At 38.9% G+C, this 24,460-nt stretch overlaps 1 protein-coding gene across 4 annotated transcripts in view; it reads right to left on the reverse strand.

The window, feature by feature from the left end:
* The window catches only part of abcc3 (ATP-binding cassette, sub-family C (CFTR/MRP), member 3), a 101,799-nt gene that overhangs the window by 39,302 nt on the left and 38,037 nt on the right, over positions 1-24,460 (reverse strand). For all 4 annotated transcript variants that reach the window (XM_038305402.1, XM_038305403.1, XM_038305404.1 and 1 more), the window contains exons 4-7: positions 20,171-20,308; positions 13,358-13,480; positions 13,088-13,149; positions 9,125-9,256 (exon numbers count right to left, since the gene is read on the reverse strand). In XM_038305402.1, the coding sequence (XP_038161330.1) occupies positions 9,125-9,256; positions 13,088-13,149; positions 13,358-13,480; positions 20,171-20,308 (455 nt within the window). The remainder of the gene's footprint in view (positions 1-9,124; positions 9,257-13,087; positions 13,150-13,357; positions 13,481-20,170; positions 20,309-24,460) is intronic.

Consider the following 24,460-nt stretch of genomic DNA (forward strand, 5'->3'; position numbering starts at 1 on the left):
CATAGTGTAGAGCAGATGCAAATTTGACCAATCAGAGGCCTCCTGTCTGCGGCACTGTCACCTACAATTTTGCAGAGGTGCACCAGAGTGTCTGCATAAGGGGTGGGGGCATGTCTGCATTAACTGCGACACACGCAGACGACCTCGTTTCTGATTATAAATCAGGCTTAACAAAGACAACAGACTTAAGTCCCCCAATGCTTGGTTTCTCAAAAATATCAAGCAAACACGAAAATAAAACATCCCAGATCTAAATGAATAAAATACTCTCATAGAATACTTTGTTCTATACAAAGTTGACAACAAAATCAAACAAAAATCATCAATGGAAATCAAATTTATTAACCAATGGAGGCCTTGATTTGGAGTCCCACACAATTAAATTGGAAAAAAAAACAGTAGACGCTGATCTAACTTTGATGTACAATAATGTCCTTAAATCAGGTCAGAATGAGGCTCAGTATTGCGTGGCCTCCACCTCGCTCTATGACCTCCCTACAACGCCTGGGCATGCGCCTGATTAGGTGCTGGATGATCTGCTGAGGGTCCTCCTCCCAGACCCGAACTAAAGCATCGCCCAACTCCTGGACAGTCTGTGGTGCAAGGTGAAATTGGTGGATGGATTGAGACATTATGTCTCACATGTGCTCAGTCAGATTCAGGTCTGGGGGACGGGCAGGCCACAGATTCAACGCCTTTATCTTGCAGACACTGCTGACACACTTAAGCCACATCAGATCTAGCATTGTCCTGCATTAGGAGGAACCCAGGGCCCACCAACCAGCAAAAGCTGAAAGCGCTGCTTGGCTTTTACTACAGACAAAAATCCTCTTTGATTCCCTCAGTGAGGAAAAGACTTGTTCAGACCACCTTCCTTCCTGTTCTGGACTATGGAGACATCATATATATGAATGCTGCCTCCTCAGCTCTCCACTCCCTGGACATAGTTTATCACAGTGCTTTACGTTTCATCACCAACTCTGCCTTCAGGACTCATCATTGTGAACTGTATGCTCTGGTTTTCTGGCCCTCTCTAAGCCTCAGAAGACAACATCATTGGCTTACTTTTATTTACAAGGCCATCCTCCCTCCATACCTGTCACCTCATGTCTGTAGCTAACAGTGGTTACAACTCATGCTCTTCAAGTCGTGTTCTTTACACTATTCCCAGGATCAACACAGATCTTGGCAAAACATAATTTTTCTATGGAGCACCATGGTCGCTGCACAATATATAAAACTCCCTGCAATTACCGACTCTTATTCCGCTACAGCATTTTAAATCACTATTGAAAACCGCTTGCACAGAGAATTGTAACTTTTATTCTAGAGTCTAGTTTACGATTGATTTTATTATGTTGTCCTGTGTTTTTATATGTCTAAGGGCCGGATCTATCAAAGGTTTGCGTGTATAAAAACGTGAGCTATTTCACTGCGCACGCTAAAAAATGTACAAACGGATCTATCAACAGCGTGCTAAAAGGATTTGCTCTTTAAAACGTGCTAAATAGCGCCTCTTATCCATTTAGTACTTTTTCTGCAATGAATATGCAATATTGGGCGTTTACACGCAAAAGTGCGTCTTGTGGGAGGAGAACATGTAAATATATTAATTTAGCACTCGCAAAGTGATTTATTAAACCTGAAAGCAATTCTGCTAACGGTATCTGACTCTATATTTAACACGTTTCAAAAGAAGGTGCAAATGGTCTTTATGCGTAATTGCGCACACATGGCAGCGGTTATTGTCGCAAGAAGGAGACATCGAAATGTAGCAAGGAGACGCAGAGAACACATTTTTTCACTCCGTGTGAATATTTTTGGAATGAACGAGGAAACGATCATCAAAACATATTGTTTATCCAACATTGCCATTTTGAAGCTACAATTCCAGTGATTTGCTCCTCACAGAGCGTCAGCTGTACTTGTTCCTCAATGCTGGTCAGAGGCATCTCATCTACAGTGCCCCCTCCTCTTTTGTTCGCAGATGTTTTGTTATATGCCAGTTTTTCTTTGGTTCGCCTTCTAATATCCTGGTATCTTCTTTTTACTTCATCCACTGTTCGCAAGGTTTCACCGACAGCGTTTACTTTATTACAGATTTGTTCACATATAGCGTTCCTCTGTGTGACAGTCACACTTCTTTGCTGTAGCTCACTTAAATGTTTGTTGGCTTCATCCACCAACACCTCCATTTCCATGGGGTCGAATTTCCTTTTGCGCTTTCTGCTGTCCAAACTCGCCATGCCGCAAACCACAAAACGCGCAAAACCATAATTTAAATAGGGCGTCTCCAACAGTTTTGCACCTGCCACCAGTTACGCAATTGTCTTGTTAAATCACCCGCAAACCATGGTTGAGCCCCTCGCGCAAAATTCCAGTTTGCGAGCGCAAATTACTGCACGCAATATTGGATCTTGATAAATTCGGCCCTTACTGTACTGCTGCCTCTTGGCCAGGTCTCCCTCGAAAAAGAGATTTTATCTCAAGGGACTTCCTGGTAAAATAAAGGTGAAATAAATAAATAAAAAAATTAAATATGGTCTCTACCGCTGGCTTTGCAGCCCTCCAAAGAAAGAACACCTGACCCACTGCCAAACTGGTCATGTTTAAGGATGTTGAGGCAGCAGATCACTCTCCCAGGTGTCCCCAGACTCTGTCATGTTTGTAACATGTGCTCAGTGTGAACCTGCTTTCATTTGTAAAGATTACAGGGCACCAGTTGTGAATTTGCCAATCCTGGTGTTCTCCCGGTTAAATGCAAGATGTCCTGCATAGTGTTACAATGAGCACATCCCGCATGTGTGGACTGTGGGCCCTCATACCATCCTCATGGAGTCAGTTATCAACCTTTTGTCCAGAGACATGCACATTTGCTGCCTGCTGGAGGTCATTTTGCAGGGCTGCGGCAGTGCTCCTGTAGTTCCTCCTTGAACAAATGTCAAGGTAGCAGCCCTACTGCGGGGTTGTTGCCCTCCTACGGCGTCCTTCGTGTCTCCTGGTGTATTGGCCTGTCTGTTAGTAGCGCCTCCAGCCTCTGAATACTACCCTAACAAATACAGTGAAACCTCTTGCCACAGCTCACATTGATGTTACCACCCTGGATGAACTGCACTACCAGAGCCACTCATGGGGGTTGCAGAATCCATTTCATACTACCTTGAGTGTTAAAGCACCACCAACATTTAAAAGAGACCAAAACATCAGCCAGAAATCATAGACACAGAAGTGGTCTGTGGTACCCACCAGCAGCACCATTCCTTTATTGAGTGTGTTTTGCTTATTGCCAATAACTTATACCTGTAGTCTATTCCATTTGCACAACAGCATGTGATATTGATTGTCAATCAGTGTTGCTTCCTAAGTGGGCTGTCAGGAGTTTCTATCAAATTTGGCCATTGACTTTCTGATTTTAGTCCTCTATATATGTTGAGATAAACATCTCTGAAATATGAAAAGTAGAGAGATCTAACTCCTTCAAAATATTCTATATATTTGTTTTGTTTTTTAAACTTTTCTTTTTGTAGTACTTTTCTTTTTTAAGTACACAGATAAACTTCTGCTCAAAGGATATTGAGTCTCTAACTGTTTACTCATTGTCCGATGCCAAAGAGGACAAAATTCAAAGGACACTGTAAAGTTGTTTTTCTTAATGTATTTCCCTTTAGTTAGTTTCTCTGTTGAACTCTGAATGCTACAGAGCTGGTGTTGGGGGTTCCAGTTTGTAGGCTGCTTTGCTCACACACCTCCTGCATCTCTGTCCACATCTTTCGTATGGGTCAGAGTTCACAGCCACATTCTGTGACAAATTTTGCAGCATTCGGGACATTTTGACAAAAAATATTTGACATTTCCTCAGGTTTTTCTTTCCTCATGAATCTGCAATATGGGGGTTGGCCAGGGGCTATATGTTTGTATCAGTGGGGTGTTTGACTAAAGAAGAGATGTAAAAGCAGAAAATAAAGTCATAGTATTAAAACCCCAGGGAAATATTTATCCAACATTAGCAAATATTTATTATTCACCGGTTGCATTAATAATAACATCGGATATCAATCTCGGCCCAAACCTTGAGACATCAATGGCTCGCCTGGTGAACTAATGCTACAGCCTTTTGCCATTACATTTAAAAATAAAACTTCATACTACACATCTTTATCACTTGTCCTTTTTTGGTTTGATAAAATTTCCAGTGTTACACCAAATGTGACCCATCATAAATTGTGACTTAAAGAAATTCCGTCGATTCTCCTCACCTGCTATCTGCTAACCCTGACTTTACAGGACTAATATCTAAACTTAATGACACAAGACATATTTTAACCTAATTTTTAAGTCAGTCAAAAAAAACTCTAAAAAACTAATCTCCCCATAATTGCAACTACCTACATGATAAAATTATAAACAATAAAAACCAGACATTTGATCACAGGAAAAAAGCAAAGTAGGGATGCACGATATAATCGGCCCCCTATCGGTATCGGCCTGTATCTGCCTTAAAACTGAATATCGGACATCGGCCACCCGACCGATATTTAACCCGATATTTGATCAGCTTTTGAGTTTCTAAAGTCAAAAAAAAAAAAAAAAAAATACTACTACTTCTTCCTCAAGCACTTCTTTTTTACAGACTTAAAAACTTCTAAAGACGAGGGAAAAAATATTGATACATTAAAATATCACAATATCTTCATATGCTGATATATTGCCATTTAAAAACACCATATCAATCTCTTTTACTAATGAAATATTGCTATATGTCATCGAAATTTTGCCATATTTTTATATGTTGGTATATTGACGCGGTATCGATCTATTTTACTAACAAAATCTCACAAGAATTTGCAAAATATCACGAGAGTTTGTAACAGAACGATGAAATTAGAGATGTCCCGATCCAGGTTTTTGCACTTCCGATCCGATACCGATATTGTTTTTGGACTTCCGATCCGATACCGATACTGGCCGATACCAGCCTATCCGAGCATGTATTTAAGTTTAATTTAAAGTATTTAGCCTTAGTTGTAAGACTCATGTTGAAAAGGGTTTTAGTACTCTTGATAACATCTAGCCAGCTGAATTAGGTGAGATTGAATAAAACACAATGATTGGTAAGAACAATCTTACCTGTTTATTAAGAGATAAACACAAACTGGACAAAATTATGAATAGCAATCTGAAAATCTGAAAGTAATCTAATAACTTAGAATCAGGACTCTACTGTTGAAAAAGACACTGCTTAAAAAACAATCAGTGCAAATAATAGTGAACTATTACACAAAAATGCCTTATACTCCCCAATGTCCTCCACACCTAGTCTCCATCTACACATCGTGCAGGATAAAATAATCCCACACGGCTGACATTTTCCCGCTATCTTCCAATTCACCTGTTTTAATGGTTAGGCGGGAGACGGACCCAAAAAGACCTGTGGGTGTGTTGAAGGTGTTCTGGAAAATGCGGACCGGATTCGGAGAACACTGGCGCAAAATAGTGGAATGGATCGTTTCAATCGCCGAAACTGGAAAATACGGACCGGATTTTTTTTTTTTTTACTGGATCAGCAGTCTGGATCGGCGTTTTTACATGCCTTGCCGATACTCATTTTTTTTGCCAATATCGGCGTCCGATCCGATACGTGGATCGGATCGGGACAAGCCTAGATGAAATTTCACGAGATTTTGAAAGTAAAATAGATGGATATCGCATTTTTAAAAATCAATTTGATATCAGCATATGAAAATATATTTGAGTATTTTATATTTCAAAGTGTCAGAAATGGATAACAAAACTGCTATTTTCAAATTTTTATTTTTGTCCAGCTTTAACATCGGTATCGGTTATCGGCTACATGAGTTTTAAAATATCGGCATATCGGATATCGGCCAAAATCCCAATATCGTGCATCCCTAAAGCAAAGTTATGTTTATGTATAGAGGGACTATTTTTAATGGTAGAATCAAGGTGGACCCATCAGTCATGAAGTGATGTAAAAGGACAAGGTGCAGAGATATACAAAAGCAATCAAAAGCATATAAAAATTATATCTCCTCTAAAGATTCTTTCAGGGAGTATCAAGAGTTGCTATAAATATTTGAATAAATCTCATATACTTTGTAATATTCTACCATGTAAAACACTTTCATCTAGTATTACTGCCTCGGTGTAAGCTGCATTATTTTACTACTTTTACTAGCAGGCAAACAGCATCACAGCAGCAGTAAATGTTCTGTTTTACGTCCTGGATTAGCGAAACTTGCAGCGTTGGATTTGCCATTGGACTGCAGGCAGTGAGCAATAAGACCGGATTCAGCTTCTATGGAACAGAAGCTTTTACCTTAAGAAATCTACTCTAATAATAGCTGAATATAAACAGGTTTGTGCAGCTCGGTGAAAGCAGTCAGCCAGCTTTGCTGTATCATTTTACAAATGAATCTCAGCCCAGAATGAAACAGACAGGAAAGCTGCAGCATTGAAACAGGAAACAGGCTGCTGGAGGCCACGGTTCAGCAAACTTGTTACGCAGGTTTTTGATTTTTTAGGGGGGGAGGGGTTTAAAAGTATAATAAAATTGTGATAAAATTCAACCCTAAGGCAAACATACAGGTTATAGATAAAAATATGTTTCCGTGTGATGACTTGTTAAATAAACAGATAAACATAGAGAACAGAAAGGAGCTGCTACAAAGAATAATATGTATCTGCTGATCTGCAGGTGGGATTTCATGACCCCGTTTGATCTGTCTTCTCTCTTTTAATCACATCAGCTCTGCTCTGGGAGCAGACTGACACATCAGAGAAAACCTCTACAGTGCGTGGGCTACAAGCATGCTTGAAGTTTCACTTGTGCAAAAAGGAAGGTAACCTCCAAGCGTGAGCTCAAAAAGGCCCGGCCCTTTAAGACAACATCCTCTGCTTTCTGTGGTCTACAAGGAAGCCAACAAGGAGTCTCAACTTTAGCAAGTTTTATACCCTCAAAAAGGGATTAAGTTAAGTTGACATTTGTATGTTTCCCTGCAAAAGTATTCACACTTCTAGAGGTTTTGATATTCAACCTTCAAAGGTTAACATGGATTAACGTTTTTGGCAATGCATCAGACAGAGCAACCCCAAAGAAAGCATAATTGTGATGTCAGAGGCATTAAGATCAGCCCAGTGTAATAGATTTCTGATCTTCGTCTGAGCTTTTAAGGCTTTTACAGCCAACAACAGCTTTTTACACTCAAATTGCTTGGAGCATCTATGAAGTTCAGAGGAATGGATTGGAACATAAATGGCCTGTTTGGTCATCACAGTGCGGTTAGATTGCTAAGCATGTTTACATCCACAGTATGAATCTGATAACTTCTGACAACTGCTATATTAGGTCTAACGCTCAGATACAAAAAGGAGATATTTAAGAAATCTTTGTGTACGTGTTCCAGTCTGCTATACCATTGCTTCCTTGATACCTGTTAGAAATAAAGACTAATATGTGCTGCTTGAAGTGTAACTCACCCCAAAATCTACTTTCATTTGCAGATGAAGGGTAAAAAAAAATGGGTCTAAGGGGTGTTCCTCTAATGTAACTTGTGCAGTTGATTAATCCTTGTTTTACTCTTTCATTCTGCTATATTTGTCTTAAAACTGTCCTCTTATGGTTGAACAGTTGCTATTGCGGTTGAATTTTCCTATTGGTTTCAGCAGTAGAGGTTTAGTTCATCATAGCTTTTTAAAAACCATTTGACATAGACACACGTCCTCCATCATCCTGTCTACTGTTGCATCAGCAGCACCAGCATCGCCAAATCCACCCAGCCAGTTTCGGGGGATAGAGATCGCCCTTTCTCTGATTTCACTTATGGCGTTTTGCATTTTACATGATCACTAAGAAATCAGATGACTGCAGGATTTAAACTATAATCGCATCGACATCCAACAATTCACGGATAGGGAGGGAGCTCACAGGGAAAAATCTAATATGACTTTTCATCACGTCTAAAGTCAAGAATAAATAGAAGGAAACAACAAACATGGAGTGATGGCGTAATTGTGGATCAATCAGTGCTGATCATTCTCATGTATTTTGGAACTGTCCTAAAATTGTTCAATTTTGGAAAAATGTACTTAAAACTATGAAGAAGGTTCTGGGATATAATGTTAATAGCTAGTAAGAAAGCTATTACGAGGAAGTGGGGAAAGGCTGACCCCCTTGTCATGATCTGGAATAATAGAAGAAATCTACATTATGGAAAAACTGACACATCGTTTGAGACTTCAGCAAACTGAAATGGAAGAAAAGTGGATGAAATGGGCAACATTCAAGACAAAAGACGGCGACAAAAAAAAAAACTGAATAAACAAGATGGACAAAGGTGGAATAGAGAAATGATTCCCAAGCAAAGGTTTTATGTTATGTTAGGATGAATGTGAAGTGTTCATGTATACGGTGTTTGTAAACAACTAAAAATACAAAGAAAAAGTTAAATGTTAAAATAAGAAAAAAAAAAAAAAAGAAAAAAAACTATAATCGCATCACTGGAAGCCTTTAACAGGTTCACTGACATCCTCCAACAACCCTCTGAGGTCTTCATAGAGCAGCATGATCCATACAGGGATTAAATTAGACAGAGATGTAGTCTGTTAACAAATTAAATGACTTTTAATGGCATTTGTAGGGGGGTGTGGCCTAGTGGTTAGGGCATAGAGCTTGGAATCCTGAGATTCTGAGTTCAGGCCCCATTCACGCAGACAGCCACTCTGGGTCCCGGAGCAAAGACCCTTAACCCTACACTGCTCAAAGGCCGCACAATGGCTGCCCACAGCTGCCCAGGGGAATTGGTTAAATACAGATAGTTAATTTCATTGCTTTGTACTTATGACAGTGTAATAGCAATAAAAAAAAAAAAAAAGAACTGAAAAAAATGATCAAATTTGAAAAAAGGCTGGAAAAAAATCCACTAACCAGATATGTTAATTCTGGGCTCCTTAGTTTTGGTATTACACCAACGACCCCAATGAAACACATAGTTGTAGCCTCACCAACCATAAAAGGTTTAAGGAGTGCCTAAACCTTAAATACTTTTTAAATATTGCAGAAAGCCAGAGTTGGTCACTGGTTCCCCCTTAGCTTTCATGATCGTACCTCTTTGCCTTCGCTTGCTCTTTATCCCATTCCTTCAGCAGTTTAGGCACCATCTCCTCGGAGCTGTCTCGCTTGTTCAGAGACCACAGGTCTTTGCTCTCCAGAGGCCTTTTGTAACCTTTGATGGCCAAACTGGGAAAGAGAAACAGCAGCTGAAATTATCATGAAATTCCATATAACAACTTATTATATACAAATTTTTACAATCTAGTTTCTGATCCAGTGATCGACTCTAGAATTAGCAATCTACCGGTATCTAGATTCACCATTGTTAAGGTTTAAAATGCGTAAAAGTGTTTCTAGAGTCCTCTGGGCTTCAAGTGGAAACATACTGATGAGATACAATTGAAATTGTTTAAGCGAGTTTTCTTGAGCACTGCCAATCAGCTGGCTTAAAGAGGCTACAGCACTACTGTCTGACAAAAGACAAATTTGGATGTTTGGAATTATTTCTAGTCAAGAAAAAACAGATACTGCTGGTGAGAAAACGAAAACAGCGCCACCTATCAAACTGTTTAACATCTACAGGTATCTATGAATGGTTTAGATATATATTATTATATCCAAGCATTTTTCACTTTAGGCTGAAATACGGTGAATATCAATCAGAAACACTAACCTACATTCATCACCTTAACTTTAATTTTCTTCTTTCCAACTGTATTAATTTAGTCCAAACAATCCTTTCTCTTAATTTTGTAGCGTTTCTCTTTGCTGCGCTGCCTCTGTTATATTCATGCGGTTTCTATATTTTTTGTCCAATCAGATTTAGGCCTTAGTGGTTAGTGCAGATTTGATTGCTATGTAAATCAAATCTGACCAGGGTCTTCGGAATCAGCAGTGCTGGCTGATGTTACCTTAACAATATATTAGTGAGGAACATTTTCTTCAACCAGCCAGATTTGAGAATTGCCCCTCAGGGCCAGCTAGCAGGGCGAACAGCATTTTCTGTCCTCTGATTGGTCAGTTAGAGTAAAGTGTTTAAAGCCAAGTTAAGCTAGAAACAGTCTGCATTTTAGATTTAAATTTTTCTTACCTTAATGAATGATAATAACTGGAGATACTAATGCTACGTTCACACTTAAAGCAGCAAGGGCAGCAGGAGCAGCTATTTTACATGCAAAGTCAATGGTTGACGCCATCAAGGAGCAGCAAAACGTCCTGCAGCGCGTTTGGAGCAGCAGGAGCAGCGCGTCATGAGCTTCTGAGAATCTGACACGCGGAACGTTCTGCTGCTGGTGTTGGAAAAATGTAACTTTTTCTGCTAGACGCGCCACATCAACAAATCAGAGAAACTGATCTGGGAGCTTGCAGAGAGACAGACACAGCACTGCTGATGCAGATCACTATGATCACTCCTCTAAAACAGTTTATTCATGCCTAAATTAACTTTAAATGCCGAAATCTGCTGGCAAAACATGTTCACTTTTATTATCCTGGTGCTTGCAGTTTGGATTACATACATAAAAAACTCCTTCGAGCCGCCGCGGCAAACCGCGAAGAGACAACCGGGTCAGAGGCTGCTGTTGAATGGGATTCCTACTGACAGACCACAGCCAGTATGTGGGGGTTTCAACAGCGAAATTAATATTTGAAGGCTGGATGGTAATCTTGATGAACTGAATGCACAGATGAAGCTTTCAGGTGGACTTTCTCACTTAAAAATACATTAAATCTACTTTTTACCCACTGATCACAGCAAATATTGCTGCCATTGTTACAGGCAAAGAAAGGATAGGGTAGCTCCACCCAACGCGCATCAGACCCACTTTTTCCACCGCGCAGCTAGAGCAGCAAAGATGCTTCAGCTTGTACAAGCATCAAAAATGAAAAAGCACGTTTTTCCCGCTCCTGCTACTTTAGGTGTGAATGTCGCATAAGACTTCCTGCACAAAGACAGAAGGGTGGATTTGTTTATAAATAATCAGCATCTCTGGTGAGTGTGATATATTTCATTTTCATGCTTTATGCTCTATTTTTTCTGGTAATTAGATGCATATTTAATCTGAATGGTTCCTGATGGTGTAAATAAGGCAGAGCTGTGGTGATAGAGGATTGCAGTTATCTTAACTAGGCTTCTTGCTTAATTGATCTCTGTATTCACCCTCACACTGATCTTCCTCTCGGTTATACCTGTACTTGTTGTGTAAGTGGTGATATTAACCCCTTGATTGTCTCCACTTCTAGAGTTCTAGAGTCCCCTTGTAAAGGCAGAGAGTTGGTGTGGTTCCAGACATATAAACCGATATACAGAAAACTGCTCTTTAACACAGGAATGTTGGGATTAATTCCCCTATAGTAACTGAGAGCAGAAACATTTTCCTGTACTCCGGATGTCCTTCTACTCATTCACTGCAAACATGCAGATACTTGTCTCCGAGTTACCGGATTTAGTGACTCAAGCAGATTCAGAGCTATGGAGGACCTGGAGTCGCTGAAAAAGAGAGCCAGCCATATCTAATGTAACATTTAAATCATACAATTTGAAAAGTATTTTCTAATGGAACATTTATAATGAAATTATTAAAGAACAATTGTTTCTAAGTGAAGGTATAAAAACCAAATTCATAAATCTGATTAAAAATACTTTATACCTAGTCATATATTTAAGAAAGTTATTCTTCTATTACAATTTACCTTTTTAAAATCTAACCAATGAGAGAGTTGAACTGGTTTCTATTGTGCTCTGGTACCAGAAGGGTATCAGGTAAGTTCAACTGCAGTTTTATACAAAATGCAGAGTAAAATTCTTTAGGAAGTGCAAAGATGACTGATCCAAACTTCTCTGAAGCATCCTCTGTTTGGATTGTTTAAAAGGCCAAAATTATAACAAGTCCAGATAAGTTAAGAGCTACCATGAGTCATGAGTTGTACAAACACTGGAGCATCTTGATGGAATCCATCTGTGCAGTTTTTTTTTTTAATCATTCAAGGAGGTGTGATTTATTTACTGTTGTGAATAAAATGAGCCATAAGTAAGGAGTGAGATCATTAGCTTCTCCATGGACAACCTCCTCTAACAATTCAGAAAGCTTGGCTGTATTTTCCATCATGTTGAAGCAACATGTCAGCAGGAAAATGCACCAAAGAATGGAGATTTTGAATCCAAAGCCAGCTAGCTTTGCAGGTTTTTAACCACATTAAGAAGTCGTGATCAATTCCTCAAGAGCAGGAAGAGAAATCAGAGCCAACAACTCATAAACGAACTAAAGTTCGAGATTGGCCTGTTTTTCAGTGTAGTCCTGGTTCTCTGTGATGTGCTCTCTTGATCCTCTGACATGGGAGCTTGTCTGCCTGGCTGTGTGTTTCTTGGACAGTTGCCTTTTGGATCTCTGCTTCTGTCTCCTTGAACCCCAGTGAGTTTTTCCTCTCCACTGTCGCTACATACTTGCTTAGTGTGAGGGATTGCCTTCGAGACAATGAGTCAATGCATTCAACTGGTTTTCCTGAGATAGAAAACTTGGAATCAATCTGACTGTATGATCAGGTTGAACTGTAAAGTGCCTTGAGATGACGTGTTGTGAATTGGCGCTATAGAAACAAACTGAATTTAAATGAATTGATCAAGTTCGGGGAAACGAGTCAGAGTGAACCTTTCTATTGTTAGAGATGTTTTAAAGATTTTTAAAACATCACAACAGATTAATTTGTCCTTCTGTGCCTCATAGAAACATATCAAATTAGTCATTCGAAGGTTCAAGCAGTTCAGCTGCATTTCTAATAATGTTTTAGTGAAGTTTGTCTATAGCTGTTTGAGAGAATAATCAAACATGCCGTTGGACTAAAGGTAAATATTTCAGCACCGTTTGGCTCAGCAGATGGTTTAGCTTTTAACTCTGACTTTTTACTTGCCCCATTTGAGGAAAAAAAGCTATTAAATAAAGCTAAACTACTCTGATGATTTTTGTTTAAAGTAAACAGTGATGACAAGCACAAGTCTGCATCAGGACACCTGTCACTCACCTTGTGAACCACCAGAAGGTAACAGTAGACAAAAAACCTGCTGTAGTTTCAGGGCATGGATTCTGGGAAGGAATCAAGAGATGGAACGAAAAACAAGTCAGACTATTTGAAAGAGGCACATATTTCTGTAAGCAGCTCCTCAAACTAAATAGTCTGAATGGGTGGAGCAGCAGCAGAGTGAATTACAGCTGTTCACAGAGCCAAACAGCTGTCAGCATGAGTACATGAGATGTAAACATGCTTCATAGCGCTGCGGCATGTGGGACTCACCGGGTCAGTGACTACGTTGGAGAAAAGAGGGGGTTTCTCATTGAAGCAGCAGAGGATGAGCTCGCAGAGAATGAGACCAAAGTAGATGTAGAAGGTGGTGAAACGCAGCTTATCTGGCACATCCTGAGACACAAAAAGAAAGAAAGGAAGCAAGTTCAGACAGATGTTGGGATCATGACCCGTCTCTCACTACCCGATCCGTCCCGGAAGCACGATCCGTCCTGCGCATGCACAAACAGATATACATCCCATAAATAACGTAATTATGGTACTAAAACTACTTATTTCTATCCTTAACTCACTAAATAATGCTAATACACATCTTTAAAAAAATTCTATGACTTTTGTGAGACATTTTTTATTTTTACATTTTCTTCGTTAAACTGCTTCTCTGATGTCATCATCAGACATGCTCAGAGCAGTCCGATGATTAAACCATGTTTATCTGCATTTTAGTTGTTTTGCTCTTTAGATTACGCACTATATAGCATAATGTTAAAATTAAACGAAAACGTAAAACTCAAAAAGACTAGATTTACGTATTAATCCAAAGCCGAAAAAGTTAGCCACCGGAAGTAGCGCAGGATCCCATTTCCGGTGCAGATCGGGCAGAGACGAGTGGAGAGGATTTTAAGGCATTTATTTTCACAGGAAATACATTATTAACCTTTAGCACATTGTGTTTTAGTATGTTTACTTTTTTTGGGGATTCAGGTATTTTTAACAAAATAAAATCGAGCACGACCCAGATGTATATCTGGACGCACATGCGAAAATGAACTGAATGCGCAGAACGGATTGTGCTTACGGGATGGATCGGGTAGTGACACCATCAAATAAAATGTTATGATGTCAGCCAGGTAGAAGAAGAACTGAAAACAACGTGCAGAGCTGGAACAGATCTAGTGGCATTTACCAAAAACAGAAAGCAAGCTGTACTAACACCTAAGTTTAGTGCTAATTTTGAGTAAACTTTTAAAATGTCAAAAAAGAGAATGAGAATTAGACGCCTTTTATCCCTTCATCCATGAATTAACCAGCCAGTTGAAAGCATCATGTGGTCTTACATTTAGATTAAACTTGGCTGTAATAAACAGGAAGTAGATGTAGCAAGCTAGCTCTGAACACAGCGCAGAGATGAAGAAAGGGTTTAAAAATTGTGTTGCAACCTAGTGAGTTGTACAGTGTGAGCAGGTAGATCGCATGAGAGCGTCGGAAAAAAATCATGAGCTGTAAACTCACACTGTATGACTAACTTATATATATTGTATGAAATTGTGTTATATCAAACTACTCCTATAGTGACTCTATTACAGATGGAGTAATGTAATGAAAGTAATTTCTCCCTGGAATTATTAAAGTATTTCTAATTCCTGGTTGATGGGACAGGTGTTGTGAATGAAACGGTGTCCAGCTTGAAAGAGCTCCTGTGTGTCTCTGAATGTGTGCATTGATGACTGAAAGACATCTTCTGCCTCCATTTATCTGTTTACTACAGTACTGTATGTTGAATTCATGTTAAAGTGGATTTAAAGACATTTCAATTACTGGAAAAAATTACAGGTGGAATAAAATAAAATCAAAATGTTTTAAAAGTCTTATCAACCAAAACCTTCGTGACCCCTATGCAGTAACTCCGTGGACCTCCTAGGGGGTCACAGACCCCCTGTTGAAGGCCTACAGTATACAGTATATTAAAAGATCATCCTGTTAGGAATTTTCTACAATTCTCACTGAAAGGATTGGTTTCATAAGTTTTATGTTAAGAAACAAATTTGGAAATCTTCCTTCTGCATAAAATGACTTTCCATGTACGAATGTTATTTATTTGTCCAATTGTATCTGAATCTTTCAAATACCAAATTTTTCACATAACATCTGACTGACTACGTGATTCCTAAACATGAAATCAGACGATATCATCAAACCCACCTCTTGCATGAATCTTTTTTCAAAAACTATAAGAATCAACTGTAATTGTAGCAGTAATAGAAATATATTTTCTGTTTTGAAAACATTCGATTTTGTATGTATCTACGGTAAAAATCCCACACTACCCATACTATTCGAACTATTTGTTGTTTACTCCTGAGAATATTACCCTGATAAAGATATTAAACGGATGGTAAAGCTTACGTTGATTACGGAGCATAATCCAATCATATGTGTATTTTAACACAAGCTGAAAAGCTTCACATAAAAGCAGAGAGCAAAGCGGTAAAATGTCCTGCAGTGGTTACAACACTGACCTGGATAATACCTACACTGTAATGAGCCAAAACATAAGCTTTAGCTGTGATGGTGAATCATTTCAGAGCTATTTCCTTTTTTCTCTGGGTTCTTTGAAATGCTCCAAAATGTTCTGGTTAGTGCGAACAGTGAGGGTCAACCATAACTAGAGCAGTTTGGTTTTTTGCCTGAACCTGCAACGAAAACACAGCAAACTATTTTCCTTCTAGAGATTATAGTATTCCTTTAAAAATGAACAAAAAGAGCAATCATCCGTTTTTCCTCTTTCTCTATTTCAACACCCAAAGAGGCAAAGCAGTGATATCCTGTTTAAAACCTGTTTTTTCTCACGATTCTTTTGTTCAAGACACGGTTTCATCTGTCAAACAGGTGACTTAAATCTTTAAGTAATTACTAAAGTTTTGGTCTTTACTTCAGTAGTACGGTGTGCAAACATCCCTATTGTATTGACTTTAAAGACTAAACCTACAGCTATATCTTGCTATATGTAACCAACAGGTTTCTAACTTCCACCCATATAAAGAATGAAGACAGAGAAGTCTGTCCAGTCTGGGTGAGAAGCTCTAATCTCACCTCTTCTGGATTGTTTTTCTCTTTCTCTTTACATTTTGCTGCTCTTCAAAGCAAACAAAGTGCTGCTATAAATGCTTAAGTTCTGCAGCTAAATACGTATTACTTTGAGAATGAGAAAACAACTCTGTGTTTTTAAAATGCAGGGTTCTTATCAGCTCATTTTAACATTCTGAACCGATAAGCTGAAAGTTGTCACAGCTAGGGTTGGGAATCGATCAGATTTTCACGATTCCGATTCCCTTAACGATTCTGTAAAACGATTCGATTCCTTATCGATTCTCTTAATGATTCTCTTATTGAGTCTGTTTAATGAAAAAACATTAATGTACAATATTGGGAAATAAACTTATCTCTCCCTGATTTAAATAAACGAGCGTCACCTTTCTCTCGCTCCCTGAACTGTGGAGCAACTTCGTAGCATGTTTTTTTTTTACATCCATTGCAGTAGCTAGAATCATGTAAGAATTCCAGCTACCAGTAGTTCTAATTAAACATGCTAGCAATAAAGGGCTGGATTAACGACAAAGGCACACTCCCTTCATAATCCCAAAGAGAGGTAGGAAACTGGTTTATTTCCAGAAATGTCATGATTTACTAGGGACCACATTAAGCACAACTAGCTACTTCCCACCAGAGTTACCTACTATGCTGGTCATGTTTTTAGCTTCTGCCTGGAAGCATCAAAAACACAGCATTGGTTAAAATGTATGCCATGTTGTGTGTGCAGCTGTTTCTGCATGTTGGATGTATTTCCTCCCATGGATATAATTGCCACTTTTCAACGATTGCAAAGCGCCTTGATGCCCTCTTTAATCTTCCTTAAAAGGAAGCCAAACTTTCAATCACTTTACCCGATGGGACGCCCTTTTTTTTGTTTTTGCTTTTCTAGACTTACGCCTGGTCACGTCATACTTGCTTACTGAATGCCGTGTGCGTAACTTGGGTAAAAAAGCGTAACATAAGTCGTGCTGCCCAGAGCGGCTCTGGTGCTGCCTGGAATCGATAAGAGAACCGTTAGGCGAGCTGATAAACGGTGCCATGGAATTGGAACACACAGAGGCGGTTCTGAACAGGAACCGGGTTTCCATTTCCGTCCCTGGTCACAGCTACACTGAAATTACTCTGACATGCTAAGGAGAAATTAGTGTATTAGTGTAATTGACTGATATCGGAGTCTAGCACATTTCAGTCAACGGACGTTGTCAAAGTAACGCTGAAATTAGTCTGATATACTGAAGTTTTTGAGCATAACAACCACACAATGCCATATAGATCATTTTTTCGTCACAGATACATGAGAAAACGGTCTGTTTGAGGACCTCAAGTCAGTGCTATAAAAAAGTGGACCACCCGCCCCGAGCCCTTAATACTCTAGCCCCATTTACTCTACCCTTTTGAAACCGTGCCAAGATCGGTCCGAGCACGGTAACTGAGATAACTGTTGAGTGTAAATGGCACGCACAACTGACAGACACAACTGAACCGCGCTAAACTGGTACTACTTCATCAGTAGGTCTTAGCATGGTTCAGTTGAGGCTCGGTTCACAGATAACAAAGAGCGCATGAGCAGACTGCGTCATCTCCTTACAGTCAGACTCCGTAAAGAGGAAATGTCAGACATTCATAAATATACTAGCTTCCCTACCGTGCCACACCATTTCCAGTGATGATTCTTCTCAGCAGTTTGATGAACCTCAAAATCTGTCATTGTTTCCTGCGTCTGTGAGCCCTGATTAGACTATCATTTGTCGTATCCATTTCCCAAAAGACGACTCTGTCAAGTAAATTCACCAATGGCTGCCTTCTTCACCTGACTCTCAGAGAAAATTCCTGAATGTTACAGCGCCCCAATGTTGGGTTGCTTGTTTACCTCTAGAGAGCAGTAGTACTGTAGATCGTCACTGATCCAAGTTTGGCACAGATCGGTTTTCAGAGGGTAGTGTAAATAGGGCTTCGTTGACTCGGATTCACCCTGAGGTGAGCAGAAGCGCTCCTGCCTCATGAGCAGAGAGCAAACTTTGAATGCAGGGACAGAGCATCCAGGTTCATGATTACTGCTGATCATGGGTTTTTTTTTTTTTTTTTATACCATATTATACGCATCATAATTTCTCCACCGCTGCATAGCTGTGATTTGATGGCTGATGAACAGACGTTCTTAATCCAATCCTATTTGAGTCAGGCTATTTGTCAAGAATGAAAATGAGGAAAATTTATTAAGCTAAAGGTACAGCGCTGTGTGGTCACTATTGAGGTAAAAGGGTCAAACTACAGTTTGACCGATGCCGTATTTTTAAGGCTGATGGTGATTGTTTTGATATCAGTTGCAAGAATAAAAAAAAAAGAATTTAAAAAATGATAATAAATTGCACAAATCTTAATTTGACCAAAAGAGAAACATTACCAAGCAAATCAAACAGAATATTTACGTTTGGTCGATGCAATAAAGGTGGCCAATGCCAAAGAGACAAAACACAAATATCGGCCAAAATATCATCATATATCGATCAGATCATGTGAATTGAGCGGAGCTCTGTGCAATTCCCGTATGTGTATGAGTCTGTGCCCACAGGTGAAAATTTGGGAAATCCGTACTTTTCAGAATACCGTGAAGCAGGGGAGGATCTAGATGGGGAGCCAGGGGTGGCTATGGCCACCCTTAGCCAATCATTTGCCCCCCCTGTGGTCACTCCTACCATTTTTTTCCCTCTAATACAGTAATACTGTATTAAAAATTAAAAATTGGCAGCAGTAATACTCTCAGGTCGAAATTTCTAACATATATGATATTTTATTTCTCATATGTTAACAGTTACTTGACAACAAAAACAATGCGGTTAATTTTGCACAGCAATATACTAACATTAAAGATAAATAATGCTGAATTCATGCTCTATTCAGGACTAGATTTTGTCTTATGGGGTAAATAGAAAATTATGTCTCTGCAAGTCATCTATGAGTCTTCAGTCTATGAGTCTCCAGTGAAATCAAAGATAAATAACTACTTTAATAACAAGTAATCCATTTAATGTAGATATTTATTACATGTTAATATTAATTTTATGCAGAACGATTTTTGATAAAAGTAAGTAAGACAAAAAAAGAGATGTACGCCGGAGATCTTAAGCCAACAATTTTATTTTAGACAGGATGGATAGTAAAACATTTGTGTCTATTTGTTAGCAAAGGCTGTAAGAAAGTATAGTTAGTCTTTATTTAGACAATATATATGTTGTGGTTATTTATTTTTCTTTTGGAACAGTGTAGATTGACCCTGAGGTTCTGCTTTCAGCCACCCCTCAGTGTACATTGGTTATTACCTGGCAACCCTTTTTAAAGTTTTCTGGCTACGCCTCTGCCGTGAAGCTCACTCTGGTCTGTGTGTTTTAGTTCCCATGTACAAATCTTTTGCCTAAAAACAAACTTTGAAATCTTTGAAGGTCACCGGCCCTTCTGCTTGTTTCCCAGGGAACTCTTGTAACTCAAGTAGCTTAGCAGCAAAAACTCAAAGCACTCAGTCAGCTCCATCAGTGGGATTAAACCTCATGCCAATGCACCCTTGTGTTTTTAATGCACAAGTTATGTTTCATTTTATTTGATGTTCATGCTTCTAGAAGCACAGTTGTTCCGTCTTGCATCCTGCAGGTTTCGCCATGTTTGCTGCAGCTGAGTTGGTGCATGCTGGGAGGTAAGATAAGGCCATCAGGAACAATAAGCCTACTATTTGGTATCTGCTCCGCGCTAAGTGGTGACCTAAGCTGCCCCCTCTAAAATATCCACTCACTGTAAACTCCACAGCTCCTAAAAGCAACACACTGAAAACACACAGGAACCACTAACTGATCAAGTGTGTCCAAATCTAAGTGGGATTTTTTTATACATATTTTTTGTAAGGGGCAGCAAAGAACAAAAAAAGATGTGATGGAGTAAAAGAAGCTGGTAGGACAGACATCTGAGGGTGGCGTGGCGGTCAGATTTCTGCGTTCTTACCTTGCCGTAAACCTTCAGGATCTTGGAGCGGAAAGGCACCAGGGCGCACAGCACAGACAGAAACCAGAAGATGAAGAGGACCCCTGAGGACTGAACTCCGTGTAACCTCTCATACTGGATCAGAAACGTGGCCAGCAGCTGAGGAGGGGAGGGGGGCGGGGGGGGGAGAGGGATGGGAAGGAACAGAGAGGGAGAGATGGAGTTAGATTAGCTGGAACAGAGCGTCTGAGGGCATGTAAGGTGAACTGCACTCCGGCCGGGGTTGGTCGTCTGATTACAATCTGTTTTCCATCAAACGAAGGGGTCAGACTCGCTAATCCACAAATTTTCTGGATTTGTTGTGAGCTTGTACAGCTTATGGGTTATCTGCTCTTTACTGCTCTGTTGCTGCTAAAAACAGAGGGTCTGAAATCAAAGCAACAGAGAAACTGAAACTGGTTATGATCCACGGCTGCAAATCAGGATACAATATTAAACTAAAATGATAATTGGATCATTCACAAATCTACTATGACAATGCTATAAACATATATATAAACAATGCATATTGTAAAACAGATTCATACATCTGTTTTTATTATCTAGAGCAGGGTAAGCAAATAAAAAAATCAGCGGGGTCCAAATAAAGAAAATCATCAACCACTAAAGGTCCGGAGATATTTTTTATTATAATCTGTTACTTTAGACAGAATTTAACACTGAAATTAAATGCAGGTTTTTATGCATCCATGTTAATAAAAAAAATATATACATTTTTTTCTATTTTGAAATCTTAAGTGTTTATTGAATTAGAGAACAACAATCTTTCAGTTTGGTATATAGACCATTGATCAGTCCCATGCTATATATGACATATTTTATAAAACACCTGAACTGACCGTTTGTTTTTGTTTTTTTTATGGATTTACTGCTGCTGTGTTGCTGTTTGCCTGCTAATAAAAGTAGTAAAATAATGCCGCTTACACCGCGGCAGTAATACTAGATGAAAGTGTTTTGCATGGTAGACAATTAGAAAGTATATGGAGATTTATTCAAATATTTATAGCAACTCTTTTTTTCTTTTTGTTGCATTTTTTTAATACTCCCTGAAAGCATTTTTAGAGGAGATATAAATATATATTTTTTATGGTTTTGATTGCTTTTGTATATCTCTGCACCTTGTCCTTTTACATCAGTTCATGACTGAGAGCTGGACCTTGATTTTACCATTAAAAAAGTGAATACACATCAACGTAACTTAGCTTTTATCCTGTGATTAAATGTCTGGTTTTTATTGTTTATAATTTTATCATGTATGACAGGGGGTAACCAATTAAAAATCAGCGGGGTCCAAATAAAGAAAATCAACAACCACTAAAGGTCCAGAGACATTTTTAATTATAATCTGTTACTTTAAACAGAATTTAACACTGAAATAAAATGAGGTTTTTATGCATCCAGGTTTATTTCTGCATCCCAAACCATTTTACATGAATCCTGCATTAATGCAGCCAGTGGGAGTCCAGGATGCAGTGATGGCTGCCGTGTCCTTTAACTTCCTCCTGATAATGATTCATAGATATACAAATATATCCAGATGTACTAAATAACTAAAGCTTTTTAGCAGTTTTCCCTGTTTTTTTAGCAGGATCGATCTACAGTTATCCTCTAGATTGAAATAGAAAGTAAAAATGTTCATTATTTTCATAAATGATAAGATATGGAAAATAATTTTAACTAGAAAAAGTTGCATTTCCTGCGAAAATGCAGTGTGAATGCTGTACGCTAAACTGTAAGCTGTAAGGTTAAAATGGCAGAAACAAGCTGAAATTTAAAGTCAAAGCTGCTGGAATGGTATGGAATAGCAAAAAATGTCTAATTAGTTTCTTAAAAGTAGCTGAAGCCAACAGCAGAAACATGGCAGACATGTTATCAATTAACAGCAAGCAGAAAAGCTAAATGCCTTTCCAGAAAGAGAGCAGAATCAAGCCAAAATTGGAAAAAATATGCAGAAATTTTATAAAATAGCAAAAACGGTAACATAAACAGTAAAAAAGTTGAATCTTAACTAATTGAAGAAAAAAATTAGTAGCTTAAGGAAAGGAAGATAAATGTTGAATATGTATAATAAGTATTAAAGTCTGAAATCATATGTGGAAAAGTAAAGATTTGTAAAACAAAATTTAAATTAATTAAAATGTGTCAGTTGATCAGCATAGAGAAAACAGTGTCATCCTTAGAAGCTTGAAAATCCACAAACCAAAGTACAAGACTGACCATAAGAAGCACAGGAAGGACAAAGAGAGAAGCTTATAAAATGAGAGCTAATAAAATTTAAGGAGCTGAATTTATCAAAAAATCTAACCTGCATGTTATGAGCCACTGTGTTGATGACAGCACCGTTGGCAGGCTTAGGCTGCATGTTATGAGGTTAGCAGATGCTTTATTAGAGTGTAAATCTTAGAACCTGATTAAGAAATATGCACTTAGGTGTGGGGTCAACAGGCCTTGGTAGTGTAATTTGAAGAAATTGGTTGAGTTTGGGTCATAGCTACAAGCCATATGGCACAATGAATGAGTGTATGTAAGAAAGAGGCTTTTATTTTGTAGAGTCCCTTTAGTCTTATTTTGAAAGTCTATCATGGATGTGTGTCAAGGGAAGGGTCATGCCAGGCAGTGATATAGAATCCATTTCTAAATATGCAATCACTTGTTTTCCATGTTATTGGGTGAATACAGGTGCTGGTCATAAAATTAGAATATCATGAAAAAGTAGATTGATTTCAGTAATTCCATTTAAAAAGAGAAACTTGTATATTATATTCATACATTACATACAAACTCATATATTTCAGATGTTTATTTTGTTTAATTTTGATGATTACAAATGACAACAAATGAAAATCTCAAATTCATCATATCAGAAAATTAGAATATTACTGAAGACCAATAAAAACAAAGGATTTATAGAAATGTTGGCCAACTGAAAAGTATGAACATGAAAAGTATGAGCATGTACAGCACTCAGTATTTAGTTGGGCCTCCTTTGGCCTGTATTACTGCAGCAATGCGGCGTGGCATGGAGTCGATCAGTCTGTGGCACTGCTCAGGTGTTATGATAGCCCAGGTTGCTCTAATAGTGGCTTTTAGCTCTTCTGAATTGTTGGGTCTGGTGTATTGCATCTTCTTCTTCACAATACCCCATAGATTTTCTATGGGGTTAAGGTCAGGAGAGTTTGCTGGCCAATTAAGAACAGGGATACCATGGTCCTTCAACCAGGTACTGGTAGCTTTGGCACTGTGTGCAGGTGCCAAGTCCTGTTGGAAAATGAAATCTGCATCTCCAAAAAGTTGGTCAGCTGCAGGAAGCATGAAGTGCTCTAAAACTTCCTGGTATGTGGCTGCGTTGACCCTGGACCTCAGAAAACACAATGGACCAACACCAGCAGATGACATGGCACCCCAAACCATCACTGACTGTGGAAACTTTACACTGGACTTCAAGCAACGTGGATGAAGTGCCTCTCTTCTTTTCCTCCAGACTCTGGGACCTTGATTTCCAAAGGAAATGCAAAATTTACTTTCATCAGAGAACATGACTTTGGGCCACTCACCAGCAGTCCAGTCCTGTTTCTCTTTAGCCCAGGCAAGACGCTTCTGACGCTGTCTGTGGTTCAAGAGTGGCTTGACACAAGGAATGCGACAGCAGAAACCCATGTCTTTCATACGTCTGTGTGTGGTGGTTCTTGAAGCACTCACTCCAGCTGCAGTCCACTCTTTGTGAATCTCCCCCACATTTTTGAATGGGTTTTGTTTCACAATCCTCTCCAGGGTGCGGTTATCTCTCTTGCTTGTACACTTTTTTCGACCACATCTTTTCCTTCCCTTCGCCTCTCTATTAATGTGCTTGGACACTGAGCTCTGTGAACAGCCAGCCTCTTTAGCGATGACCTTTTGTGTCTTGCCCTCCTTGTGCAAGGTGTCGATGGTCGTCTTTTGGACAACTGTCAAGTCAGCAGTCTTCCCCATGATTGTGTAGACTATAGAACTAGACTGAAAGACCATTTAAAGGCTTTTGCAGGTGGTTTGAGTTAATTAGCTGATTAGAGTGTGGCACCAGGGGCCATCAATTTTGAACCTTTTCACAATATTCTAATTTTCTGATATGATGAATTTGAGATTTTCATTTGTTGTCATTTGTAATCATCAAAATTAAACAAAATAAACATCTGAAATATATGAGTTTGTATGTAATGTATGAATATAATATACAAGTTTCTCTTTTTAAATGGAATTACTGAAATCAATCTA

This window comes from Cyprinodon tularosa, unplaced genomic scaffold (assembly GCF_016077235.1).
Source record: "Cyprinodon tularosa strain WSP-4 unplaced genomic scaffold, ASM1607723v1 ctg558, whole genome shotgun sequence".
Taxonomy (NCBI): domain Eukaryota; kingdom Metazoa; phylum Chordata; class Actinopteri; order Cyprinodontiformes; family Cyprinodontidae; genus Cyprinodon; species Cyprinodon tularosa.